This window comes from Chiloscyllium plagiosum, unplaced genomic scaffold (genome assembly GCF_037043375.1).
Source record: "Chiloscyllium plagiosum isolate Xiang-an unplaced genomic scaffold, Cpla_swu_hap1 HiC_scaffold_11, whole genome shotgun sequence".
NCBI lineage: Eukaryota > Metazoa > Chordata > Chondrichthyes > Orectolobiformes > Hemiscylliidae > Chiloscyllium > Chiloscyllium plagiosum.
In genome coordinates, this window is record NW_028270149.1 from 53,306,474 (window position 1) to 53,329,651 (window position 23,178).

The window sequence follows — 23,178 nt, forward strand, 5'->3', positions numbered from 1 at the left end:
GTACCTAGTTTCTTCAGCCATTCTCCTTTCTTCACAATGCAACTCATCCCTCCAGGGTAGACATGGTTCATAAATTCCCAGAGCAAGGGGCTGAATGGAGGATGCACTGCAGAAAGCTGATCAAGACTGGAGATACAGATACAAATAGGCTTCTCAGTAGGACGCTCCTGTAAAATCACAGACATCAATTATATGCACCAAATGACTGACAAGTGCAGGTTGAAGGAAAATTATATTACAGACTAAAAATAAAATGCCTTAAGAATCATTTCTGAGTATTTATGCCTCACTGCATTTGGCAGCCTTACCTTTATGTTGTAGATACCTTTAATAGCCTCTGGGTGTTTACAGGAAGCTGCCAGAGCATACACAGTATCCGTTGGGATGCCACACACACGGCCAGAATCTAGGATTTTTGCAATAGTCTGTAGACTACTAGTTTTCCGTGAAGAAGCAATGGAACAAGGCAAAGGGGCTTGATCTTTCTTTTTGTTTGTTCCTGTCTGTGATTTATGTATAAAAGTATAAAACATGTCAGAAACATAATAGTTTTTAATTGAATTATTATAATGCAAGTGATCACGCTGTCCTTCAGTGTTGTTTATATTTAGATAAAGGAGTAGAACGTCCCTATTCTGTCCCTTGTAAACAAAACTAGAATGAAAATTGATGAACAATTGGAAAGTTACGGGAATTTGGAAGCCATCTCAAATTTTAAATAGTGTTCATGAACAGTTTATTAACTGCCAAGGAAGTGAAATGCATATGTATGATTCCTGACAGTTTATCCTTTAACTTGTGGGTCTTTTTTGTGGAATTGTTCACAGAAGCACAGATGCTGGGTTATTTCATCCTGACAGGAATATTGTCTTTCATTTAAGGTCATAATGTAACTACTATAGATAGGTCAATGCAAGTTTAATTGCTACTTTGTGACAAGTTTGTAAAGTTGTGGATGCTTGGAAATGTTGAACTTTGTGTAGGGATAACAAATGCATTACATGATGGTTAAAAATTAATTTTGACAGATTACTGTCTAATATCAGAAGTATAATGGATTCTATCAAAATCTATGAAGGCACGCACATATAAAAAAATCCTGTTGGCATTCTTTCAACATTAGACCTTAATTACAAAAGTATTGTTTATTTCGCAAATACGTCCATAATATTAATCTAATAAGATTTACCACAGTAAAGAAAATGTTTGAATGCTTACAAAATGCCCACATATTTATAGCATTAGATAAAGTCTTATATCCCCATTCACATTCTGTCTACACGTCCTATTGTAAATTGTCACTTCTACATTTACAATAGAAATGAGCTACATTACACTGTAGTCATGCCTTCCACATGTAAAGCCCAATAATTTCTCACTTCCTCAGTTCATTTCGCACAGCAACTCTTAAGTTTTAATCTGTTTAACTAAGTAGTTTTGACATAAACAAGAATGTGAAATAAAAGTTAAAATAAAACAGTATGTATGACTTTAAAGTAGGGATCTGAATTATTTTTACATGCACTGGTCCACTTACTTCTAGTACTATAATCCCATTTGAATGGAAGACCAGAGCAGTACATTGAAAAATAATCAACATTCAAAATAAATAGCCATCATGTAGCATTTACCCTGAAGAGGGGGTCACCCAGAGGAATTAGTTGTTTCCCAAACATATGGTTGGCAAAAGAGGCTGTTGTTCCATAAACACAGACAAAACTGATCAACGCCAGCATTACACCTGCAGGAAAAAAAAATGAGGAGAAAACCATAAGTGGTCATATGGCTATAAAATAAAAATGCTAAAATTGAAATATTTTGAACTAGTGTTAAACCTTCCAAAGGAAGAGGCAGTTGCTCCAGGGTGAATAGTAGAAAGCAAATGATTATCACTTCCATAATGACTGTGACTAGGAGAAGCACCACATCTACATGAATAGCTGTGAAAGAGAGAAAAAAATAAATTTATTCCTCATGGACATCAAGTATTGAAGTACACAAACTGAGAAGAATTATGATTAAAACACTCACCCAAGATAACCAGAAACATGTTGACAATAAGGAAAGCTATGGCTCCTGCAGTGAATCCACCATCAGAATTGCGATCAATGTTTAACAAATGACCTGCATAAAACACATAATTTTGAAACTCCATACAGGCAGAAGTAAACATGTGATATTATGGTTAATAGTATGAGAAAGTTGAGCAAGAAATGATCAATGGAAATTTTCAGTCTACTGACAGATAAGAGTTAACTTGATGTGAGAGATGATTTGTGTGAAATTTTAATACATTTCTAACTACTTCTTTCATTTCAATTTTGTTATTATTCTGCACTAAAATGGCCCAATGATTTGTTTTTAGTGAGAAGAATGTTTAAGCATTCATAAAACATTTCCAGGATGAGGAAGAATTGGTCTTTCAAGATGGTTATGTAACATAATTATATGAATTGTAGCACAATGCAAAATCCTTCAATTCTTGTACATGAAATTTGAATATAAAGCCAGAGACCCAGGGATTGGCACACAGGGAACAATGACATATTCTGAAGATTTTGTCCATGCCCTTCTTCATGTGCTTCCTAATGTTAATACAACTCAAAAAAATAAAACCTGCTCACTGATCTGAATAATATGTAGCAGCATATTTTATGGTGTCTGGCTTTGTATTATTTATGTGGTATGAGATTTTTAAGCTAGAAATGTCATGCAGAAGTAAATGATAGTTAAAGATTACATTGGGTTGCTATAATCAAATGTAAATTTTAGCACTGACTGAAAGGGAAGTATATACATGCACATTGTCATTCCTTTGACTGTCAATGATTTTAATAGAGCAGAAATATTTTTGTAAAAGTTATGATTTTCTACTGGGTATATTGACAACACAATACTAGATTAACCTTGCTATAAAATTGGAAAATGATGTAATGTTTAGAAAAACAATAAAGATGTGTTTACAGTCTGTTCTGATATAAGGCGATAGTTCTGTTCCCATGCGACCCTGCGTTATAAGAAAATCACATAATAGAACACCATTTAAACCAATGGAACCGGAATCCTTTTACAGCTAATACAGGTAAGGAAAGTTTGTGTTCTACAAATAATGGTTGAAATTCTTCAATCGCGTTATCGCCAATTTGTGTTGAAGAAACGTGCTTTACAGCAGAACCGACTGGATTTGTTTACATTTGAAGATATACCTGCAAATCGAAGCCAGGTCCAAGTTGCCCAGATAGCTGCATAACAGAAGGGTAACACCGAGCCAAAGCGCCTTCCTCCACGAACTTGAATCCTCGACACATAGAGCTGGATCAGAGTTCCAGGGATCAGAACCCAAGGAATAGTAAGATGAGCTTGGGCCTGGTCCATGTTTGCACTCTGAATGGCAGACAGGGCTGCAAGCCCATTGCAAATGTAGAAAAGGGCATCTGGCAGCTGCACACTAGTAAAAACTGGGAGCTCATCAGCTTTGCTGAACCTCTGTTTTAGGGCAAACAGAACATTCTGGAATGATTTTGAAGACAGCATTTCAGTTCCAATAGGAATCAATGCCTTTTCTGCTATAGAGTTGATCAGGCTGGAAAATGTTGCATAAAGGGAGAGGGCTGTATACATTGAGCAAACTGCCCCAAAAAATCTGTAATATGATACAGTGTTAATCTGAGGAATAGTGGAGATCGTCAGAAGAACAAAAAAACCATTATGGATTATTTCAAGTTTGTTTCTGTTTAGAGATAGTAGCAATATAATCAAAGATGTGACCATGAAAAACCAATCTCCTGTCATCCTGGCTCTGCTGCTATCTAAGTTATTAACATTTATGAGGACAGATAAAATAAACTCCTCCCAGGACTTCACAAGCCAATACATACTATGGACACAGTATTTAGTAGCAAAGTAGACATCGTTGCGTAAATAACCATAGTAGCTTGCATAAAGCTGCGTAATAGAATTGATGCTGACCCACACAGCTCCGACATAGAATGATTTAATGTACCCGAAGCAGTAAAAAGCAAAGATAAAGGGAGAAATCACACTACACAAATTACCAAGTGCCATTGGCTCTGCATATTTAGTGTTCTTCTTTTTCTCTTCACCATTAGCCTTAGCAGATGATTTATTAGCTGTCCCTAGAAGCAGCACATTGAATAATGAATTGCCAAACCCTGGAAGGATGTACCTCTGGGTGACTCCCTTTAAAAGCAGAGCAATGGCTCCATAAAGCCCAAAGACAGTAATCACTAGTTCAAATATTCCTGATAATATTAAAGCCCATTGGCTAAAGAGACCCACAGCTTCAAAAATGAGAGTAAGTGTTATGGCCCCAAAGACAAAAGGCATGATGTAATTTGCTGTAGCTGAACAGAATGACAGAGTAAATGCAACACTGATGTAGGCTACCAGCCCTGCAACAGCTGATTCACTAATAGGAGGCAAAGGCACATCTGAACTATCATTTGCAACACTGGTGTTTTGTAAATCCACTGCATTTGAGGTGACATTAAGAGGAGAGTTTGCTCCCAAAATGATCCGAGTTGCCCCGAAGCTGCTCCACAAAGCTGAAAATGCTATAAAGGCTGTGCCTCCCAGATGATCATACTTTCTGAAGGACATTAGTCCAGCAACAAGCTGTGTCACACCACCAATCAATACAAGGTGAACACCTATAAAACATAGAATGGAATCTTTAATAGTATTGGTTTCTTGGATAATTTGCTTAAGATATCAAATAGATAGACTTCAAGCTTATTTCATTACTGACCACTATAAACTTTAAAAATGTCAAAAAGCAATACTTTCATAAGGGTTTTGGGTTGATGAGACTTTTCAAAAACAATCATTCAAAATCTCTGAGAATTTGTTAATACTGCAGTTTAGCTTTGTTGATAAATACTTCCTGTTTTTCAACATCCTTGTGCTTCTGTCTAACATGGATTCTGACTGACCTCAAGAACTTTGGTTGGTCTTCAGAAATGCAAGAAATTTGGTCATGTTCTGTTTATGCCATTTCTGGACAGATTCACAGATCAGCTGCTGTGTCAAAGTGCTGGGATTACTTGTACATAGAGTAAAAAAAGTTAAGACATGAATGCTAGAGTTTATACTTTATAAATATGATGCTTAGAAATTAATTGTGTCATAGGAGTCCCAAGGTTCATTGAAACAAGATTGAAGCTTAACTGGAGTGAATTGGACTCAGTAGCACTTTCTCCAGAATCTACTGATATTTATTCCAGAGGTCAGAATGAACCCTGACAATTTTAGAGTTACCATGAATTCTTTTACTGAGAGTCTAAACAAAGAAATCTTTAAAAAAAAATGCCCTGAACAAGAATGGATTAACAATAATAACAATAATTGATTGTTAAGTTATGACACATTCTGTAATCCACTTAAAAAGGAGCCAATAGTCAGTGGGGGAGATGTTCCATAATTTCAGAGTATGACCTCTGTACCCCATTTTTCTTACATTCCTTCACCTCCCTTAGCCATGCCATGTTTGTGTCTTATTGGCTTTTCTCTCAGCAGAGCCGACAATTTTCCACTTTTCACACCTAACATTTACAGCTATTTTACATCCTGATTTCACCTTTATCACCATTATTACTACCTTTGTCTTTTGCTATGGCCACCCTCACCATCTGTTCCATTTGCTCCTGCTCCTCATCCACTTACAGCATTAAAAAACATTATTATCAACTCCTTTCAATTTCAAAGAAAAGTCATACAGAACTCAAAATGTTAACTCTTCTCGTGTCTCCGCAGATGCTGTAAGACCTGCTGTATTTCTCCAGTATTTGCTGTTTTTATTTTAGATTTTGAACATTCGACATAGTTCTGATTTAATAGAGGAGAGAGTCTCTGTTGTATCTCCTGATTATTGGTCATGATTTCAGCAGATGACCTGCGAGTTTGTCCAGAAATGGCATAAACAGAATTTTACCCAAAAGTTCTTGCCAAAGTTGCAATCCTAATATATGCAGGTATTGCTTCCAGAGCAGCAACCAGATTCTAGGAATATTAATTATTGCACATGATGTATTAATCTTTCCCTTGGTTCCTTTGGAATCTGAATATACGACTGGCATTTCTTTATGAATCTCTCTTTATTTTCCCTAAATACATCATTCACCTGACAATTAATTCAAAAATGGGCTAAGAATTGGCATGTGTTTTTACACTATTTACAAAATATAATATTTCATATCAGTTTAGAAATCCTACAATCCTAAACTATTTTCCTGAGTAATGCTTGCTACAAAACATCTCAAACTTTTTTCGCATGATTGAAGTTTAGTGACTTTTGCGATTCGTGCAATATCCGATCATATTTTATCTTGTGTACAGTAATCGCGAATCACAGCTTTAGTACACTGTTATTTGTCACTAACCTGCCAAGATGTTTTCAGTTCCACTGGCCAAAATGTTTGTATTGACTTGAGCAAAATTTTGAAGAGCTACAAGGAAGGCACTGATCACATTGGCCAGAAGCCCCAGGACTCCTGGCTCACTGTAAAATACAGCTGCAAAACCTTCGGAGCTAGACATCTTCTTTGAGCCTAAAATGAATTAAAAAATTAATGTAGGGATTAAACTACATGCACTTTATGAGTCATATATTCTTAAATGAATTAATTTACAATGAAAATGCAAAGCCCACCATGAACTTGAATCTGCATTAATGACAAAATGTATCACTCACAAAAATTACCACTTGTTTAAACAAATGTAGTAGTCATAATGGGTGTGAAAAGACTGCATGATCTAATATATAACATCCAAACCTTGCGCAATACCATATAATTATAGACATGGTAATGTATAAATAGACAAATATGAGCCAGCAGTTTTACCTCCTCATAGAGAGGAGTACAGAAGTGGGAGTACAGCACCGAGCTGACAAATATTCCATTTCTGAATCATTTTTCCCACAAGTAGCAGGTTGCTTAAGGGCAGTTGAAGACCTATAAAAGCCAATTATCAGAGATTAACAAAAAAATTTTCAGGAAGCCCCCAGGTTCTCTGAGGCACTGGGGAATAGGCCAGATGCTTGGACAATGCCTCCAGTCAGCAGGCCCATGAGTCAGTTCTCCAATCAGGTTTGAGGCTCTTCTCACCTGCCTGCATGGATTGAAAAACAATTGGATTGAAAAACATTGAAATGCAATGCAATTTATGTTTTTGACCTGTTATGTAATGCATTATTACAAATTTTCTGATTTTTGTTCTTCAAAAATTGTTACCATCTGCTGCACTCAACCACCATGGTAATAGTTGCAAAGTGTGGTGCTGGAAAAGCACAGCAGGTCAGACAGCATCCAAGGAGCAGAAGAGTCGATGTTTCAGGTTTATGCCCAAAACATCAACTATCCTGGTCCTCAGATGCTGCCTGACCTGCTGCGCTTTTCCAGCACCACGCACTTCGATTCTGACTCTCCAGCATCTGCAGTCCTCACGTTCTCCACCATGGTAACAGCATTCTTCTTATCACCAATTCTGCATATTGTACTTCTTCTCCTTGCTCAAACATCCTATCCTTTTCCACTCTTTCACCACTCTCTCAAAATTCTTGTTTTCTATTACCTCACAAGGTTTATCTTGGTTCTCCCTTTGATGATCTCCTTTGAAATCTCCCTGAGACTTGGCAAATTTTATCTCAATATCTGTGCCTTCAGTTGTTTTCTCATGGTAATCATGAACATCCTAAGTTTTTCCTTCTATATATACTCACAATGAAGGCCAATGTGGGTCAGTGAGAACTGGGGTGAATAAAGAATGGCACTTATGAGTTAAGGTGGGGCAGCAGAGTTTTGGATAGTACAGGTTTACGGAGAGTAAAATGTGGAAACCATCCATGACTGCACTGGAATAGTTAAACTGAGATGGGGTAAAGTCACACTATATTTCTGGGGGAAAATATAAGGTTTTACTGATGGCACTAATAAGGCATCAGAAGTTGAACTCTGGTTCAAATGGGACCTTAAGGATGGGAACAGAATGGCTTAATCTCAGACTGTTATCAAGGGTAGGGATGAAGTTGGATGCCATGGACAGAATTTGGACTTGGGACTGAATACAATGGTTTCAGTCTTCCCAATATTTATCTGTAAATTCCAGCTTATCAATGCTGGATACTGGATATGCAGCCTGATAGCTTAGCAACAGTAGAGGAGTTGAGTGGGTGATGCTAAGGTAGAGATGCTGTTAAAACATGTATGTGAAAACTAACCCTATGTCTTTGGACTGAAAACAATTAATGTTGGAGATCAAAGCAGTTCAGACAACATTCATGGAGACAAAGCAAATTAATGTTTCAAGTCCAGATGACTCTTCATCAGAGCTGGTGAAGTATAGGGGGGGCACCATTTACACTTCATTTCAGTTCTGATGAAGAATCATCTCGATTCGAAACATTAGCTTGCTCTCTCTCCATGGATGCTGTCTGTGTCACTGTGATCTCCAGCATTGGTTGTTGTCAGTACAGATTCTAGCATCTGCAATACTTTACTCCTATGTCTATGGAAGAGCTAGAGAGCAGCATTTAGATAAGCAGTAGGAGGGGCAAAAGCTAGATCCTTGGGGGACTAAGAATGGTTTCTCTTCCTGCTCATGCAAAGTGATTAATTTGGCTATAATTAGATAAATAAAAATGGAAACATATTTCAATGGTCTCAACTAGCTGGACAAAGGTAAGTTGCATCTGAGTTGGACCCTGTGGATAACCGCCTCAAAGGCTGCAGACCGGTCAAGGAAGGAGAAAAAGTTTTCGGGTGTTACACTCGCATAAGATGTCATTTATGAATTGATAAGCCTCTTTGATCTGGCTATTGGCCACCTTGGCTAACACCTTGGCCACCTTCTCCAGTTGGCGCTCACCTGCGGAATCTCATACGTCTATCTATGTGAAAGATGCTGCAACCTAAATTTGTTGTTGAAGGAATATTTGCATTCCTTGAAACAATTAACTCCGTCATCTGTGCATTTGGTTTTAATAATCAGCCAATCGAGGCTGTATTACACAAATACAGGTTGTTTTCGAATTTTCATAAGAGCTTCAGTAACTAGAACTTACAAAAATGAATTTAGCAATATTAGAAAGCGTACATTAGACTCAGTGACTTAGCTTTAAGAATGTGGCGCCATCTCTTGGTAATGCATGTACAACGTTGGGTAAACTTTCCTGTATGATATTTCTGGAGTATCGCCCCCCTACTCCGCCAAACAATAACAGAATAAAGAGTGCCATCATTACACAATTTCTAAGTACAGCGGGTAATAACAGAAACACCACTGCTATTGCCGAAAGAAAACAATGCGAATCCACGGGGGCTGGAATTCTCTGGAGAGACGAGGATGGTTTTTCCCTCGTCTTTCCAGACAAGTTCAGAAAACAATTTCGGGGACTTAAACTTGATGTACCCCGGAAGGCCTGCGAACCGAACTGGCGATAGAATCACTAAACTAGTTATTGTCAGTAACAGTCTCTCGGCGATTGCTTTCTGAACGGTGTCGGCTCCCGTTTTAGAAGCGGCATGTATTAGATACCTCAGATTAACCTGAAATTGTTAAAAGTATTATTCGTCAATCCTTACTGAATATGAGCTCTCCATATTTTATAAATAGGCATTTATAGACACAATAGACAAATAGACACATAATTATGGACACATATTAAACCGCAGTCAAGTTGACATTAGAAAATTAATATCAAACCGCTAAAGGATTGTTACCGTTGTGTGTCTTATCACACATCTTTGAGTTATATTTCAATTTGTCGAAATCATTGATTTTGTATTAATATATACAAAATATAAATCTGATATCATTCATGGGTCACGTAAGTCTATCTATATGTACTGAATAATATCAGATTCATCTTTTAAAACCATTTTGCTTTAGATGTTTGGATAACTGAATTCCTTACATATCAACGAAAACATATAATCGAACGAATGTTAATATTGCTTACATGCACTGTCCTTGAGGCACCTTCTTCGCTGTTATTTTAAACTATCGTGTCTCTCAGTTTTATAGGAGTTGGCATTGATGAAGGAAATAGCAGGTATTATGTGACCAGCCCCCGAGGACTTTTCCCGAGCACATTTTTTTTCACTTGACTATCGGTCACAGCTAACTTCCTCATTCGTCATAGTCGGAGCACCAAAACTAATGTATAGGAGTCAGTGTCAATGAAACCACAAAACTGGAATAAGGAAAAAATAGGTTCTGCGCCATTCGTTGAGTGACCATTTCTCAACTGTTTTCACATCTTATTCGTCGATAAACTATAAAATAATTTGTAATTCGTTTTTTAAAGAACATGTCGAGTCTGCAGCAGATGGAGTTTCATTTGAAAGAGACATGGGACGAATATTATTGCGAGACTATAGAAAATGTTTCATCTGCTTTTATTAGTCAACGGGGAATGAATATTTATGTCATATTCTTATGAATGAGAACTTCAGGTGACTGCTAAGATGGACCATGCGAGTTATACTATTCACATTATTTGGAACAACTTTTTCAAACGGGAATGATAAGAAAGTCAAATTTGTATAAGTAATCCTTAGAAGAACGATTTACTACAAGAAACTGTTTTATGGCCCTTGATTACAATACAGTGAATGACGTGGAGTAGAAACAATGCAAAGCATGGTAGATATAGAAGCCTTTGAGGAACAGGAGAAAAGCTAAGCAAATAGAAGGCTGATTACCAGGGAGAAATATCCCCCAGAAACTTCAGAAATTCTGCTCCTCGATTAAATAATGCGGACAGGACTAACTAAGCGGGACCATTACATAAATTGTCCACTTCTGCCCAAAACCAATCTTTTTTTTCCAAGTAGGGCGGCACGGTGGCACAGTGGTTAGCACTGCTGCCTCACAGCGCCAGTGACCCGGGTTCAATTCCCGCCTCAGGCGACTGACTGTGTGGAGTTTGCACATTCTCCCCGTGTCTGCGTGGGTTTCCTCCGGGTGCTCCGGTTTCCTCCCACAGTCCAAAGATGTGCATGTCAGGTGAATTGGCCATGCTGAATTGCCTGTAGTGTTAGGTAAAGGGGTAAATGTAGGGGAATGGGTGGGTTACGCTTCGGCGGGTCGGTGTGGACTTGTTGGGCCGAAGGGCCTGTTTCCACACTGTAAGTAACCTAATCTAATCTAATCTAATCTAGATCATGACCTCACAGTAAATATTAAGATTGTAACCAAAGAATTACTGTTGTAATCTGGTCTGGCAATCCTCTCCACTGTAGTCTCAAACTTCAGTGTTTTGTGCAATACTCAGCTCACTTCTGCCTTCTCTTCAACATCTACAATAAGATTATCAGATTATACCCATTGTTTCAACATGGTCTTCTTCAGAATTATGTTTTTATTATCTCTTTCATTTAACTGTCTCCACAGGCACACCGAACTCTTCCATTGTACTCCAAAACCTGAACAATTTCCAGGTTTCTGCTTCTTTTTACAATGGAAGTCCAAACCTTCAACACATCTATTCAGTATCTGTATGACCTGAGAGCTCCACGTCTTCCATGATTGGAGGCTCAACCATTCTCCTACATTGGAACAATTTGTTCTCACATTGAACAATTTCCCTTTTTCTTCCACTCCCTTCAAATGAAAGGATTTGCTCTGATAACATCTAAACGGTCCTAGTTATTGTTTCTATTTATGCTCCCACCCATTCTCCATTATGGGAAAATTGATGACTGCATTAATACCTTTTCCTGCCTTCACTCTGGATACTGGCATTGAATTTGCTTTTCATTTCTGCCAACTCCTGGCTTTCATATGATTCATTTTGACTCATCTTTTGCTTAACTGTTCTGTTTCCAATTTTGGAAACAGGCTATTTGCCAATTTCCAATAACACTCAATGATTCCTTCAACGATGTTGACTACATTTCTTCGTATCCCACTTCCTGGAAGGACTATGTTTCATTCTTCCAGTTTGTCAGTCTGTATCACATGTTCTGATGAAAGTACCTTCTATACTTGTGCTTTCATTCTTTATTTCTTCAACTGAAGAATCCCTCTACCCTAGAAAATAGAGTACTCAACTGCATCCATTTCATTCCCTGTTTTCAGCTTAACACCTCCATTTCAGAAGTGTAATGGGTTTCTCTTTAATCCCATCAGCTTTCAATAGATCAACTTCCACCATTTCTCCAACCTCCACCATGATGTCACCAACCTAATTCTCTCTCTTGACCTTCTACATGATGGTTTCTTGAAAAGGATCTGTGCATGATTAAGACTTCTCATGATTCTGTCAGCTGCTTGTTGAACTGAACTGGATGATCAACTCATGATCATATTGAATGACAGAGCAGGCTTCGGGGCCTATTCCTCCTTCTATTTTCAATGTTTCTATGCTTCTTTTCTCAAGATTGCACAAAAAGTTTCCAATGTGTGAATTCAGAACTTTGGCAATAGAATCACACCGCCTTCAAAGCACAATGGGGAGCAAGCTTTAGGTGTGGCATATGGCAGAGAATAGATAGAAAAGGTGGAAACCATCCACACATTCATAATTCACAGCCAGACCATAAAGTGTAGAATCAAACAATGGCTTATCAAATTTGCACTGGTACGTTTGTTTGTGGAGTAATTCATTTAGTCCCACTGTTCTGCAGATTCTCTCAATTCTGCAGTTTTCTTCTCCTTCAAAACATTTTTAATACATGCTGATACAGGATTAGAGTGTAAATCAACAGCTCAGTTACTGGCGGTAGAGTCAATATTGAATAACTCGTGGGGTGACATGATGGCTCACTGGTTAGGAACCCAGGTTCAATTCCAACCTCAGGCAATTGCCTGTTTGGAATTTGCACATTCTCCCAGTGTCTGTGTTGGTTTCCTCTGGGTGCTCTGGTTTCCTCCGACTATCCAAAGATGTGGTAATCCAAGATGGAGGATGGGAAAAATTTCTGGCTGTAAGAGCTGCTCCTTTTTTTGAGGTATTTTAGGTGTTGGAGGTGATTTCCTCAAATTCCAGGAGCAGCAATTACTGTTTTATATGCTGTTGCATTGTTTTGGAACTTTGGAAAAAAAAAGTCAAAACAACAGTAGTTTAAAAGGGAGAAGAGCAGACAAAGGAAGCACATGGTGAGGACAGTGCAGGAGAGAGAGAGAGAAAGAGAAAACCTACACAGTTACCGCCTTTGCTGTTTGAAATTGTGTATCGCTGGACATCGGAGTCCATCTGGGAAAATTAACAAACAGTGAAATTCACAACTAATCTTGGAGGAACTGTTGGGCGAAGTTCACAGCACAGAATCAGATAAGTTAATCGTTGTTTTAAGTCTGTCCAAGAGAAAGGCTGCAGTAGTGAGTATAGTGGATTCTTTCTTGATTATATGTTTTTGGAGATAAGTCTCTTGATTAAACTTAAAATATAAGCCATAGCTATTAATTTAACCTGGGGCAGTGTTTGTAGAGGAATAAGACGGTGTTATTTTCTGGGTCTGTAGATTGTGAAGGAGCAAAAATGGCCTTTGCAGTGATATGTACTTCTTGTCAGATGTGGGAGTTTAAAGAGAGTTTAAGGGTTACTGCGGATTATATCTGCCATAAATGCTGTTGGATACAAATCTTATCAGATCGAGTGGATCGGTTGGAGAGACAGATAGAAGCGATGAGGAATTTGCGACAGCTACAGTATGTGATGGATGGCAGTTATAGAAAGGGGGGAAAGTCTCAGATACAGTCACATAGATGGGTTAACTCCAGGAAGGGTAAGAGAGGTAGGCAGCTAGAGCAGGAGTCGTTTGTGGATATACCCATTTCAAACAGGTATGCTGTTTTGGAAAATGTAGGGGGTGATGGATTCTCAGGGGAATGTAGCACGAACAGCCAAGTTTCTGGTATTGAAACTGGCTCTAATGCAATGAGGGGTACGTCGGCTTCCAAGAGATCAATTGTGTTAGGGGATTCTGTAGTCCGAGGTACAGACAGACGTTTCTGTGGCCAGCAGAGAAAAAGCAGAATGGTGTGTTGTTTCCCTGGTGCCAGGATCAAGGATGTCTCAGAGAGGGTGCAGAATGTTCTCACTGGGGAGAGGGGCCAGCAGGAGGTCATTGTCCACATTGGAACCAACGACATTAGAAGGAAAAGGTTGAGACTCTGAAGGGAGATTACAGAGAGTTAGGTAGAATTTTAAAAAGGAGGTCCTCAAGAGTAGTAATATCTGGATTACTCCCAGTGCTATGAGCTAGTGAGGGCAGGAAAAGGAGGATAGAGCAGATGAATGCATGGTTGAGGAGCTGGTGTATGGGAGAAGGATTCACATTTTTGGATCATTGGAATCTCTTTTGGGATAGACGTGACCTGTACAAAAAGGACGGATTGCACCTAAATTGGAAGGGGACTAATATACTGGCAGGGAGATTTGCTAGAACTGCTTGGGAAGATCTAAATTAGTAAAGTGGGGGGAGTGGTTGGGACCCAGGGAAATAGAGGAAAGAGATCGATCTGAGATGAGTACAGCTGAGAACAGAGGTCAGTCAAACAGTCAGGGCAGGCAGGGACAAGGTAGGACTAATAAATGAAACTGCATTTATTTCAATGCAAGGGGCCTAACAAGGAAGGCAGATCAACACAAGGCATGGTTAGGAACATGGCACTAGGATATCATAGCAATTATGGAAACATAATTGAGCTCAGGGATGGGCAGGACTGGCAGCTTAATGTTCCAGGATACAGATGCTACAGGAAGGACAGAAAGGGAGGCAAGAGAGGAGGGGGAGTGGTATTTTTGATAAGGGATAGCATTACAGCTGTGCTGAGGGATGATATTCCCGGAAATACATCCAGGGAAGTTATTTGGGTGGAACTGAGAAATAAGAAAGAGATATTCACCTTATTGGGATTGTATTATAGACCCCCCCAATAGTCAGACGGAAATTGAGAAACAAACTTGTAAGGAGATCTCAGCTATCTGTAAGAATAATAGGGTAGTTATGGTAGGGAATTTTAACATTCCAGACATCAACTGGGAATGTCATAGTGTTAAAGGTTTAGATGGAGAGGAATTTCTTAAGTGTGTACAAGACAATGTTCTGATTCAGTATGTGGATGTACCTACTAGAGAAGGTGCAAAACTTGACCTACTCTTGGGAAATAAGGCAGGGCAGGTGACTGAGGTGTCAGTGGGGGAGCACTTTGGGGCGAACGACCATAATTCTATTTGTTTTAAAATAGGAAAAGGATAGACCAGATCTAAAAGTTGAAGTTGGAGAAAGGCCAATTTTGATGGTATTAGGCAAGAACTTTCGAAAGCTGATTGGAGGCAGATGTTCGCAGGTAAAGGGACGGCTGGAAAATGGGAAGCCTTCAGAGATGAGATAACAAGAATCCAGAGAAAGTATATTCCTGTCAGGTTGAAAGGGAAGGCTGGTAACTATATGGAATGCTGGATGACTAAAGAAATTGAGGGTTTGGTTAAGAAAAAGAAGGAAGCATATGTCAGGTACAGACAGGATAGATCGAGTGAATCCTTAGATGACTATAAAGAAAGTAGGAGTATACTTAAAAGGGAAATCAGGAGGGCAAAATGGGAACATGAGATAGCTTTGGCAAATAGAATTAAGGAGACTCCAAAGGGGTTTTACTAATATATTAAGGACAAAAGGGTAACTAGGGAGAGAATAGGGCTCCTCAAAGATCAGCAAGGTGGCCTTTGTGTGGAGCCACAGAAAATGGGGGAGATACTAAATGAATATTTGGCATCAGTATTTACTGTGGAAAAGGATATGGAAGATATAGACTTTAGGGAAATAGATGGTGACATCTTGCAAACTGTCCAGATTACAGAGGAGGAAGTGCTGGATGTCTTGAAATGGTTAAAGGTGGATAAATCCCCAGGACCTGATCAGGTGTACCCAAGAACTCTGTGGGAAGCTAGAGAAGTGATTGCTGGGCCTCTTGCTGAGATATTTATATCATTAATAGTCACAGGTGAGGTGCCAGAAGACTGGAGGTTGGCAAACGTGGTGCCACTGTTTAAGAAGGGCAGTAAAGACAAGCCAGGGAACTATAGACCAGTGAGCCTGACCTCGGTGGTGGGCAAGTTGTTGGAGGGAATCCTGAGGGACAGGATGTACATGTATTTGGAAAGGCAAGGACTGATTTGGGATAGTCAACATGGCTTTGTGCATGCGAAATCATGTCTCACAAACTTAATTGAGTTTTTTGATGAAGTAACAAAGAAGATTGATGAGGGCAGAGCAGTAGATGTGATCTATATGGACTTCAGTAAGGCGTTCGACAAGGTTCCCCATGTGAGACTGATTAGCAAGGTTAGATCTCATGAAATACAGGGAGAACTAGCCATTTGGCTGCAGAACTGGCTGAAAGGTAGAAGACAAAGGGTGGTAGTGGAGGGTTGTTTTTCAGACTGGAGGCCTATGACCAGTGGCCACAAGGATCGGTGCTGGGCCCTCTACTTTTTGTCATTTACATAAATGATTAGGATGCGAACATAAGAGGTACGTTAGTAAGTTTGCAGTTGACACCAAAATTGGAGGTGTAGTGGACAGCGAAGAGGGTTACCTCAGGTTACAACAGGATCTTGACCAGATGGGCCAATATGCTGAGAAGTGGCAGATGGAGTTTAATTCAGATAAATGCGAGGTGCTGCATTTTGGGAAAGCAACTCTTAGGAGGACTTATACACTTAGTGGTAAGGTCCTCGGGAGTGTTGCTAAACAAAGAGACCTTGGAGTGCAGGTTCATAGCTCCTTGAAAGTGGAATCGCAGGTAGATATGATAGTGAAGAAGGTGTTTGGTGTGCTTTCCTTTCTTGGTCAGAGTATTGAGTACAGGAGTTGGGAGGTCATGTTGCGGCTGTACACGACATTGATTAGGCTACTTTTGGAATATTGAGTGCAATTCTGGTCTCCTTCCTATCGGAAAGATGTTGTGAAACTTGAAAGGGTTCAGAAAAGATTTACAAGGATGTTGCCAGGGTCGGAGGATCTAAGCTACAGCGAGAGGCTGGGACTGTTTTCCATGGAGCGTCGGAGGTTGAGGGGTGACCTTATTGAAGTTTACAAAATTATGAGGGGCATGGATAGGGTAAATTGGCACAGTCTTTTCCCTGGGGTTGGGGAGTCCAGAACTGGAGGGCATAGGTTTAGGGTGAGAGGGGAAAGATATAAAAGAGACCTAAGGAGCAACTTGTTCATGCAGAGGGTGGTATGTGTATGGAATGAGCTGCCAGAGGATGTGGTGGAGGCTGGAACAATTGCAACATTTAAGAGGCATTTGGATGGGTATATGAATAGGAAGGGTTTGAAGGGATATGGGCTGGGTGCTGGCAGGTGGGACTAGATTGGGTTGGGATATCTGGTTGGCATGGACGGGTTGGACCGAAGGGTCTGTTTCCATGCTGTACATCTCTATGACTCTATGTGCAGGTTAGGTGAATTGGCCATACTAAATTGCTCATAGTGTTCAGGGATGTCTAGGCTAGGTGCATTCATCAGGGGAAATGCAGAGTAATACGGTAGGGGAATAAGTCTTAGTAGGGTACTCTTCAGTGTGTTGGTGTGGATTTCTTGGGTCAAATGGCCTGTTTCCACATTGTAGGGATTCTATTATTCTGGAGAACAGAATGCAACATATTAATGCGGCTGAAAACCTACTAAAGAAGAAAAAGATGAAGACAAGTAAGATCCTTTGTGAAGCAATGTTACTTGCAGAGGTTGACCAGAAGTTTGCAGAAGGTGGATTAGTTTGATTTAAGTGACTTAGAAAGGATGCATTTACATTGAAATAAACAGCTGAGTTTCTTGGTATAGATGTTCCTAAGGGCAAAGATGTGAAATATTTCTTTAGCAACCGGGAAAACAGTGTGGCCAAAAATAGCTGAAAATCAAAGGGTGGTGCCCTGAAAGACAATGGCATGTATCAACTATACATACTGGTAATTCTGCCCAGGTGAACTTGTTATTTCACAATTTCTTTATCCAGTTTTATCAGTCATTCGTTCCAAGGTATGATAAAGATGTTAACCTGAAAGAAGGAAAGGAAAATAGAGTGCTTCACAAGTCTTTTGCTACCATGTATCATTTATTAATACAGTGTGGTGGGGACTGCGGGGGTCCAAATGTGACTATTCTACTGGGTTGTCCAGATTCAGGCTCGCTTAGCTTGGAATTTAACAATTTTAAATATGGAGGACAGATTTTCCCAAATTCCTTCACAATATAAGCTGCATTTCATTCACTTTGAAGAAATGTTTCCTGTATATAATTATTCACCTGGCATCTTTATAAAATTACCCTAGCAAGCAAACACAAGAAAATAAAAATTAATGAACTGTTGCAACAACATTACTGATCTATACAAGTTAAGCTTCATAGGTGCTAGCCGTGGGTGAATTAATAGTGTTATAGTCAGAATGTTGTGGGTTCCAATTCCAGGATATGAGCATCACAAACTGAAGGTGGGTCACGGGGCAATCATGGGAACAAGAAACAGTTGAGAACAATTTGAAATGAATCTGAAAATCAGCCCTCATTGTTTGTAGTAGAATGATAATAAAATGACCAAATCAGAAAATAGCCTAACATTCAAGAAAGTAATCATCGATAGTCACACGTGAGGTGCCAGAAGACTAGAGGTTAGTTAATGTGGTGCCACGTTCATGGAGAGTGGTAAGGACAAGCCAGGGAACTATAGACCAGTGAGCCTGACATCAGTGGTGGGCAAGTTGTTGGAGAGAATCCTGTGAGACAGGATGTACATGTATTTGGAAAGGCAAGGACTGATTAGGGATAGTCGACATGGCTTTGTGCATGCGAAATCATGTCTCACAAACTTGATTGAGTTTTTTGATGAAGTAACAAAGAGGATTGATGAGGGCAGAGCAGTAGATGTGATCTATTTGGACTTCAGTAAGGCATTTGACAAGGTTCCCCATGGGAGACTGATTAGCAAGGTTAGATCTCATGGAATACAGGGAGATCTAGCCATTGGGATACATAACTAGTTCAAGGTAGAAGACAGAGGGTGGCGGTGAAGGGTTGTTTTTCAGACTGGAGGTGTATGACCAGTGGAGTGCCACAAGGAGCGGTGCTGGGTCCACTATTTTTCGTCATTTATATAAATGATTTGAATGTGAGCATAAGAGGTATAGTTAGTAAGTTTGCAAATGGCACCAAAATTGGCGGTGTAGTGGACAGTGAAGAAGTTACCTCAGATTACAACAGGATCTTGATCAGCTGGGCCAATGGGCTGAGAATTGGCAGATGGAGTTTAATTCAGATAAATGCGAGGTGCTGCATTTTGGGAAAGCAAATCTTAGCAGGACTTATACACTTAATGGTAAGGTCCTAAGGAGTATTGCTGAACAAAGAGACCTTGGAGTGCAGGTTCATAGTTCCTTGAAGGTGGAGTCGCAGGTAGATAGGATAGTGAAGAAGGTGTTTTGTATGATTTCCTTTATCGATCAGAGTATTGAGTACAGGAGTTGGGAGGTCATGTTGCAGCTGCACAGGGCATTGGTCAGACCACTGTTGGAATATTGCATGCAATTTTGGTTTCCTTCCTATCGGAAAGATGTTGTGAAACTTGAAAGGATTCAGAAAGGATTTACAAGGATGCTGCCCGGGTTGGATGATTTGAGCTATAGGGAGCGGCTGAACAGACTGGGGCTGTTTTCCATTGAGCATCGGAGGCTGAGGAGTGACCTTATAGAGGTTTACAAAATTATGAGGGGCATGGATCGGGTAAATCGGCAGTCTTTTCCCTGGGGTGGGGGAGTCCAGAACTAAAGGGCATAGGTTTAGGGAGAGAGACGAAAGATATAAAAGAGACCTGAGGGGCAACAATTTCATGCAGAGGGTTATGGAATGTACGTGTATGGAATGAGCTGCCAGAGGAATTGGTAGAGGTCAGTACAATTGCAACATTTAAGAGACATTTGGACGGCTATATGAATAGGAAGGGTTCAGAAGGATATGGGCCAAGTGCTGGCAGGTGGGACTAGATTGGGTTGGGATATCTGGTCAGCATGGGTCGGTTGGACCGAAGGGTCTGTTTCCGTGCTGTACATCTCTATGACTCCAATTGTTTTTAGCAAGTCTGCATTAGATCTTTCACTGAATGATAGAATTAGCCCCGTTCCTACAGGTTTTCACCTCTCAGAAATTAACCACTTTTGTTTTGAAGGCAACTATTGAATTTTCATACACCACCCTATTAGGCTCTGTCTTCCGAATCTAACCATTCAAGGTGTAAGGACTTTTCTTTTAATCACATTGTACATTTAATCACATTTGGCTTTTTTGCCAAACACTTTAAACTAGCATCTAATAGTTATCAAATAGAGTCTGTTTAACCATTGAATCAATTTCTCTTCAGTTATGCCGTCTGAAATCTTCCTGATTCTAAACAGCTCCATCAAATGTCCCTTTTATTTTCTCTAAGGTGATTAATTCAACTTCTCCAGTCTTTTCGCTAAGCTATAATCACTCATCACTGGAACGAGTTCTATTCGTTTTTTTTTGTACCAACTTGAAAACCTTCAGTCCTTCCAAAATTGTGATGCCCAGAATTGGACAGAATTCTGCAGCTAGGCCTAATCTGGCACTTTCTACATGTTTCACATCATGTCTTGGTTTTTTTTGTCCTGTGCCACTCTTTATAAAGCTCAAGATCCCTGTACTTAATTAGTAGCACTGTTAACTTATTTTGCTTCCATTAAGCACTTGTGTGCAAACACTCACATTTTTCCCAGTTCTGGAACCCCTTCAGAAAAATTGTATGTCAACTTCCAGACATCGAAAGCAATGTATGATAGTTTGATAATTGCATTACACTATTAAACCTGTGACTTGTAACAGCAGATGATATATGTCATTTGCCAACATGATAATCATGAAAAAAGCAATCATTAAACTGCTGGGTAAGTCCATTAGCATCTGAATCATATCACTTAGAGCTAGTATGTACCAAAAATAAACTGAGATAACACAAATAAGAAGTAAATTTAGAACAGCTCAGTTACTGACAAACATTGAAAATGAATGCTGAATAATTTGAGAAAAAAGAAGTGCTTCATATTGAAATTTTGAGAATCTACTTAGCATGAAAAACAATGAGTCAAAGCAGCCCTAATAAAATAATTTTGTGTACTGAGATTTATCAGAAAGCTACAGGAGAGATGGTAGCAGTTTATAAATCTATGATAGACTTGGATTTTTCAGTGATGTGGAAAGTTGTGTTTAGGTAAAAACTAAAGTCGGATTTATTGAAAATAACTTTATCAAGAATTGAGATACAAAATTTCTCCTTAAAATCAGAGAGAATAATCAGGCTGTAAAAAGATGAATAGCCTAAAGATGAAAAGGTGGAGCCTAGAAAGACAACTGTATCTGCTTTTGAGCATGTAATAGAAACAGTGTGCACAAAACAATTAATAGTTGCACTCTTCTTTGGAAGTCAAGAAAAAATCAGTAAGTCATTATTATTTTGTAATCTCAGATAATTTGCTGGAATTCATTCTTTCCAGGATGCAAAGACCTGAAAGAAGGGGAGGAACCTGACGTGTTTCACAATTCTGACCTTCTTGCTCTTAGGTATTTGGCAAGTGTTCAGAGTAAGTTAAAAAAAACCTCTATAGTTACAACAAGAGTATGGATCTTTAAAGTGACCACATTAAGTTTCTTAACCTTGAGCCATGCTGAGTTGGTAGGGCTTTCACCTCTGCATCAGAATCGTGTGCATTCAAGTCCCACTCCTGACGTGGAATTGTATGACCTCTGTTCTGATGTACTTGGAAATGAGAAGGGCATTTAAATTGCTGGGATGATGGCATGCTTGAACCCCACCAACCTTTTCCATACTGCTAGAATTAAGTCAGGGCAGGAAGTCCCAAAGTCAGGATTTTCACTCTGCTACCGATTGAGACCCTCAAATAGGCAAATAACTAGCCCAAAGGATAGGCCTGTTGATATGTGGTTTACCTAACAGATCTACCTATTCAGTCTGCTTTTGGGTTCCTTTTAGGTTCCTTGTTCAAAAGGCACAAGCCTGATCAAAGGATACAACATCAGAAAGAGGCTCCCCTGAGACCATCTTCCTTGCCACTGTCCTTCCTACATCTAGTGATCTATACCATCTATCAGACAGTTCTTAAGGATGTTCAGTGCACCTGAGGTGTACAGGATAGATGAACTCTCAGTGGAAAAAAATGTATCCAGTTGGTGTTACCCTTCTCCTTGAACTCCTGTTTATAATGAACAGCTATAACTTTTACCAGAAATATCTGCATTAGCACTTGTGAGACAAACATTAGAATCTGCATTTGACATATGGTCTCTGCCAGAAACTAACTAAATGTGAGCCAAGGCTTGCTTCCCACGGCCTTCTTGACAAAGAAAATAAAAAGGTGAGATCAAGCAAACAAGGACAGTCTCTTTGCTACTCCCAAAAAAATTATCTTGTGCAGTGATAATTGATTGTTTGGGGCAGGGGTTCTGGAGCTGGGGGAAAGTAGTTGATGGGAGGAGAGGTATCGGTGAGGGGGTGTTAGTTATGGTAGTTTGTGCAATGGATTCCTTCTCAGGATTCTCATGCAATCTCTTTCCTTTTCAGACCACTACTGCCACCATCTGAATTTGGGTGGTATTACCTATGGGGAGTCACCAAACATTGTTCAGGGCTCTGATTGAGCATAAAATTAAACACTTTTTTGTCTGTTTCTCAGTGTTTTGGTTAGTTTCTCCAAACTACTTTGGATTTAATTCAACCAAATTAGAAAATTGAGTTATGTGTATGTTAAGCAAAGGATTTTCTTATTGACATGATGTACAGGGGAACATGGGAATATCGAAAGATAAGAACAGGAGGAGCCTATTCAATGCATCAAGCCTTTTCTACTATTCAGTTAGGTCATAGCTGATCATTTACCTTAATGCAATTTTTTTGCACAACCCCCTTACCCAAATATGTCATTAGTGTTAAAAATCTATTAATTGTTGTCTTGACCATGCCCAATAATTTCTACTGTCCTCCAGGGTAGAGAATTCTAGAGATACACTTCAACCTCTGATGAAGAAAATCCTCATCTTACTTTAAATAACTTCAAATAATTCTGATCACCTCTCAGTCTTTGAAACCCTAACAAGTATAAACTGAATTTCTCCTTATAAATGAATC

At 39.4% G+C, this 23,178-nt stretch overlaps 1 protein-coding gene across 4 annotated transcripts in view; it reads right to left on the reverse strand.

The window, feature by feature from the left end:
- The window catches only part of LOC122557210 (uncharacterized), a 28,160-nt gene that overhangs the window by 2,679 nt on the left and 2,303 nt on the right, over positions 1-23,178 (reverse strand). For 2 of the 4 annotated variants that reach the window (XM_087992059.1, XM_087992056.1), the window contains exons 2-8: positions 6,399-6,566; positions 3,207-4,670; positions 2,032-2,124; positions 1,836-1,940; positions 1,632-1,741; positions 309-503; positions 5-167 (exon numbers count right to left, since the gene is read on the reverse strand). In XM_087992059.1, coding sequence (XP_087848185.1) covers positions 5-167; positions 309-503; positions 1,632-1,741; positions 1,836-1,940; positions 2,032-2,124; positions 3,207-4,670; positions 6,399-6,555 — 2,287 coding nt within the window. In that variant the 5' untranslated portion in view covers positions 6,556-6,566. Of the gene's footprint in view, positions 1-4; positions 168-308; positions 504-1,631; positions 1,742-1,835; positions 1,941-2,031; positions 2,125-3,206; positions 4,671-6,398; positions 6,567-9,976; positions 10,068-17,936; positions 17,956-23,178 lie in introns of those variants that run through there. The other 2 variants (XM_087992058.1, XM_043704655.2) reach the window with 2 other exon arrangements.